This window comes from Rattus rattus, chromosome 4 (assembly GCF_011064425.1).
Source record: "Rattus rattus isolate New Zealand chromosome 4, Rrattus_CSIRO_v1, whole genome shotgun sequence".
Classification (NCBI taxonomy): Eukaryota; Metazoa; Chordata; class Mammalia; order Rodentia; family Muridae; genus Rattus; species Rattus rattus.
Window position 1 is genome coordinate 139,737,631 of NC_046157.1, and position 6,000 is coordinate 139,743,630.

A 6,000-nucleotide genomic window follows, 5' to 3' on the forward strand; every position below is an offset into this window, starting at 1 on the left:
TAAAGTATGGTATTCATGAAGATTCCATTACAAGTCTTCCTAAGTATATGTTTTTTTAACAAGTTCTGACTATGCATATGGTATAGAACAAATGGTTCTGTATTTGGGAGTGACCAAATGGTATTAGCTAATTTTTACGTTATATTTATAAATTAGTATGGTCTGGCATTGGTGAAACCATCAAATTCTGTACCCATGTACCAAACCTATTTATTAACTAATGACGTTTCACTACCCAACAACTTCCTTAAGAAATTTAAAAGCTTTTCAGATGGTGTTTAATAAGTTTAAAAAATTAAATATAGGAGAGTGACCTCAAAAGTATGCTCATGTTTTGACTGTACTCATGAAAACAAGAAAGTGTAGGCCAAGGATTTCTATGCTAGGACGTCACAGCACTTTTGACGCTGGCCCATGTAGCCTTCTCTGAGGCCCAATCATTGTAAAGACTTTGGGAAATACCGGTGATGTCAAGGTCTGTCCGTCTCCATCTGAAGATTGACAGAGAGCCCCAGCTTCATCTCATTGTAAAGGGGACATGGACGCCATACTGCTGCTCTTAATTCTAACAAGTCAGAGATACCGCGATGCTCTAATGGAGACATGGGGCAAAGGAATGATCCCCATTTCCTCAGCAGCTGAACCTCATTTCACTTCCAAACCATTAAAAAGCATTTTCAAGGATGGGCAAAGGAGGCCTTGAGGAGAAGCCAAGGAAATATGAATCCAGACCAGGCTAGAACCTAAGACCCAGATCAGAACGATGATAAGGCAAGGAGATAGGGCTCAGCCTTAGGGAAGTGAACCATGATCTGAACACAGAGCCCCTGCTTCCAGAAATTCTGCCCCCTGGAGTCTCGCTCACTACCCTCTCTCCCAGCTTTTCCAAAAGTGCTATGCAAAGATGTGCAAATGCTCAAGGCACTGTCAGTTGTAAGCTAAAAGGTCTGGGCTTCCAGAAAGAGACGAAGTATGAATAACATACACAAGAATGCAAAAGAGAAGCCCCCTCCCAACTATAGGAAAACTGCACCAAAAACATATACATTTACCTCTTCTCTGAACCAATTAGACAATAACCACTTGGGACTTGAACATAATTTTTATTGAAATATTTGCACTACCATGGATGAAATCTACCCCTAACATGCATGTAGTAAAAATCTAATAAAGCAGCAAACCTTGAATATGTATGACGAGCTTATCTCATCCTAATCCTTACCCCCAAGTATTCTACAGAAAGACTCCAATATACTAATATATTTTATTTTTCATGAATGATTCTTGAGGCGATAGCTAAAGGATTCTTCTTGTAGGATTTTGTAGTTATCGATTTCTACTGAAGTAAAGGTAGCTCCTCGAGATTGAGCTAGAGACGCTGCCTTATTGGGATCAGAATAGTCTTACAAAATACAACTTTTCAGAGGACTCGGTCACATTCAGATTGCCAGAGAGAATACTTGGATGTTGCCTGGCTTAATTGAACACAGGTTCCTATTAAGTGTGACTAGATTAATATTAGAAGTTAGAGTTATTTTTTTTTCTAATCACAGGGAACTCAACCTTTTCAGTTGACTACCTTTGCTTTTCAAGTTTATAAGTACAAGGACAACTGTCCTTCAGTCCTGCTGTCTTGAAGACTTGTGAATTTAGAATTCATAAACCTTCAAGCTTATTCAAGTCAGAGACTATACATACAATACCACCTAGTTTTGCCCATTCCTCTTCTATAGTCTTCCACAATGTGCTGATCTGTCCAATAATGAATAACTAGATAAGTTGATGGATAAAATTGAACATTTGATATACTACCTGCTTTTGACTATGACATTACTTTTACTAATAACTGAGGCATTGAATATGTGTCATAAGATTACTCCTATCCCAATCCTTACCACAAGTATCATTCATTTTGGTGCTTGAGTCATATTTGATATAAAAGATATCTTATTTAATTAAAGTATTTAAGCAAAGTAAAAGTATCACCATAAATGTTTAAGAGTTCTTATCAGGGTTCTTTTCATTGAAACAATCTGTGGTTTGTGAAAAAACATAAAAACCCCATCTAACCCTCTAGAAGTCTTTCTACTGAAGTGAATGGAACACAGTTTTTTAAGTATTCATCTTTCATTTTAAATTGCCTTCTAAGCTTCAGTATTGAATAGTGATTATACGTTCTCTCTCTCCCCACTACTTATGGCAAAGTCTAAGTTCAGAGACTATGTGAGTTGCCAAGGTCAGAATAATATGAAATGTATAACCGAGGCAAGAATCCATATTTTATTTTATTTCTCAGCCTCAGTGTCTTCAACAGAACTGTTCCGACTGGCTGAGTATAATAATGCACACTGGGCATTTTCAATACTAATAGAAAAAAGATTATGGTCTCTAAAACTTTCATATGTTATGGTTGTTGATCATTTATACCCTTGGTACCAACTTCTTTTACAACAAGGAGCACCTTGAAGTTCTTTCTTCTTCCCCATGAGTGAAACGCAATGGTATCCACTGGCAACACACACTCTGTAAATATTAGCCACAAGCAAATATGCAAGGAAGTGTCGCAGAAAAACACGGTGTGTCACAGCTGGTCCCACCTCCCTCTCTCATCCCAGGGAGAAAAAAGTGACCTCTTCTGACATTGAAAGTGCAACCTGGCTCATAGGGCAGTGCTTTTGGATCTCAGTGTCTTTCACAACCCACTCACTACCTGTAACTAGCTGTACTCTTACTAACCTTTCAAAGCTGCTCCCATGCCGTTCAATGACAATTATGTAAATACACCCTAATGACTTTTAACTATCTTTAAAATACTGTGCCCACCTCAAAAAGAATTAATTTGGATGTGCATTTCTTAGAAATTTGAGTTTTCAAAGAGAAGGCAAGGGAAAAAAGCAAGCATAAAGGACTATTTCAAAATAAGTGAGTAAGAACACAGGTCCCCCTTCAACTCTGTGGGACTTTAATTCACTACCATGAAGCTTAAGAACTCCCATTTTTCATGCCTGACACTCCTCCAAAGTTCTGGCCAGTAATGACTGTGTGTGAGTAATGGCTTGTACACCTTGAAATGATGGCTTATTCCTCCTGAAAATTTGTCATTCTTTAGCTATGAACTATGGAAGACCCTTGAAGCAGATCTACCATCATGAGCAAGAACTGCTTTCCCAGGGGTTGGTCCACATAATTAGCTCTTGTCGTTGTGTGGTAATTGCTCTGTAGAGTGCTTGCTGAGTCTGGGGAGATGACTTCTAATTATTGTGGCCTCTACTAGTTTAACTAGTCAGTTCATTGCTCTGGTTTTAGCATTTAACAGAGACATGCTCGTCCTTAGCTACCCACTTCTGTGAGAACAACAACAACAACAACATAAAAAAAAAATGTTCCAGGTGACCCAATACAAAAATATGACAAAGCACTTAAACTGTAGATGATACTGTTGTCATTCCAGTTTCTTCTCTTCAAGATAGCATGTGACTATCTTCAAGGCATTGAAAACACTTAACTAAAGCCAAACCACCATTCTCCATCTATATCAAGGTACTGTGTTCTTGTTGATAGTTTAGAATATCTGTTCTCTGATTGTTGGGGGGAGGGCGGTAATGGGGGGAGGGTGGGGAGGGGAAAACCATACAGAAGGGGGAGAGGGGTTAGGGGGATGTTGGCCTGGAAACCGGGAAAGGGAATAACATTCAAAACGTAAATAAGAAATACTCAAGTTAATAAAGAAAAAAAGGGGGGGAAAAGTAAATTGTCCAAATTGTTTGCACATAAATAGAAGGTAGTAAAAAAAAAAATCCATTCTCCTTTCTAACTTCCATCTTATAATTAAAATGAATCCAAGATGGCTCTCTTAGGCTTTGTAAGAAATTCTCAGGGTGGCAGAATAAAACTGATAGCATCCCATTGATGTAAGTAGAGTTGTCTTCCTCCCAACCCCTCTTCCCTCCCCCATCCCCTTTCCCTCTCTCCATCCCTCCCTTCCTCTTTTTCTCTCCCACCTGTCTTCTTATGTCCCTCTCTTCTCTTTCATTTTATTTCTTTTTCTGTCCAACTCCTATCCCTGGAAACTATAAGAACCTAAAGAAAGCGGTTGTTCCCACACATACCTGAATCCAAATCCCCTGAAATCCTGACCAAAGCAACAACATAAGCAAAAGAACTTAAGGAGCCCCACTTGTCAGCCCACTATGCACACAAACTATAAACAGAATTCCCAATGCTACTCTACCTATTTTTACACAACATTTAAAGAGGAATTTTTTCTACATTTTTTTATAGCTCTTTACACTAAAGAAACAGTATATTAAAGCTACCATGATTTCTTAAGCTTTGTATTCAGAAAAGAAGAGCTTCCCTTGGTCCTGTGACTCAATGACCGAATGTAGGGAAATGCTAAGGAAGTGAGGTTGGAGTGGGCGGATGGGTGGGGGGAAGGGAGTACTTTCATAGAAGCAGGGGAAGGGGGATGGGCTAGAAGGTTTGTGGAGGGGGAACTGGGAAAGGGGATAACATTTGAAATGTAAATAAATAAAATAACCCATAAAAACAGAAAAGAAAATGGAAAAAAGAAAAGAGTTTCATTGACCAAGTTCCCATGATGTAATTTAGACTTCTCCAGTAAGAAATATCTTGATAAAGTGACAAGAAAGGGTAGAGGTTCCTGTAGGAATTTCATAACCAGAGGTGGGGGTAGGAGGGAAGTTGTTCCACTGTGCACTTGTCCTCTCAGCTACAGATAAACCTGGACAGACAGATTTTCAGCTGCTGTGTGCCTCAAAATCTGATTCTGCAAAACTGAGGATCATAATTTTTTTCCTCTGATAAGAAGGTTAAGAGATCATGGAAATGCTGTATTTCTCTATGTACAGGGACCTCCAATATTAAAAATTCATAGATGTTTTCCTTCTAAACTTTTATAATCTTATATGTCTAAAAAGAAACCTTTTCAGTCAAGCCATTATATAACAAATGCTTAACATGCTGTGTCGGGTGGGGGGGGGCATTACCTTATGTGCTTAGAACCTGCTTCTTTCCTTTGACTCACATTATTAGCAATAAAACCAAGGCATAAACTAAACTATGATAACTTTTTTTAAGTGTTTCTTTTTTCTAGTAGTACACTTATATTTTATTTGTTCAAAGGAACTAGGGTCATTCTTCACATTGGGTAAAGATCACTTTAGGTTCACTCAGAGAAGATTAAAAATAGTCATTTGCTCTATCAATGGATTCTGTGGTAAAGCACTTTTTAATAACACTTTGGAATTGTATTCAAAGCTGTATTTGCTCTGTCAGCACCCTCTTGGCTTCACTGCTAAACTGTGCCCTGTGTATTATCATCAAAAATAAGAAACAGGGGTGTTACCTTCACAGAAAGGAGCCTGATGCCAGGTCTGGAGAAGTCCCACTGTCGCTTCGAAGTCACATTGGCCAAACCAAAGCCACTCTTCAGTGTCTTCACCACTTTGCATGCTGTCAAAATCCTCGTCATTTTGAAGACGTTTTGTGACTAAAATTAAATCACAAATATCTCATGAGATTTTGTTGTCCAATTTGCTTGTAACCAGTGGGAAGGAAAGCTGTGTGGAGACAGTGCAGTTGGGGCTGAAGGCTGACTGCACAGCGATCTTTGGCTCCCCATTCATTCTGCCATTAAATAGCCCGTCTACAGCTCCTCCCCTCCTCAGCCCCTCCTCCCAAGCTGATGTCCAGAGATGTTCCAATGGACATGTCATACAAGTTGCAACATAACAAATGGCACCTTCTCCTGTGGAAATCATGTTACTGCTGCAGCAAGCAAGCTAGCCATCAAAAGAGTTGCTTGTGTAGCTGAATAACATGACCCAGGCATGGTAAACAGCCTTAGGTGTACTGCTTATTTGAAGGACAGTACTTCTCTAATAATACAAAAGGTCAAACGCTTTACTGAGTTGGAAATGATGCTTCGTTTACTTCAGAAGATATTTGGATTTCAAGAAAACCCAAACCTAGACACGT

The 6,000-nt window shown here is 39.0% G+C and overlaps 1 protein-coding gene across 1 annotated transcript in view; it reads right to left on the bottom strand.

The window, feature by feature from the left end:
* Positions 1-5,497, bottom strand: part of Cps1 (carbamoyl-phosphate synthase 1) — an 87,681-nt gene extending 82,184 nt beyond the window's left edge. The window contains 1 exon segment of the mRNA XM_032899749.1: positions 5,369-5,497. Within this exon segment, the coding sequence (XP_032755640.1) occupies positions 5,369-5,494 (126 nt within the window). The 5' untranslated portion in view covers positions 5,495-5,497.
* Positions 5,498-6,000: the final 503 nt, after the last annotated feature.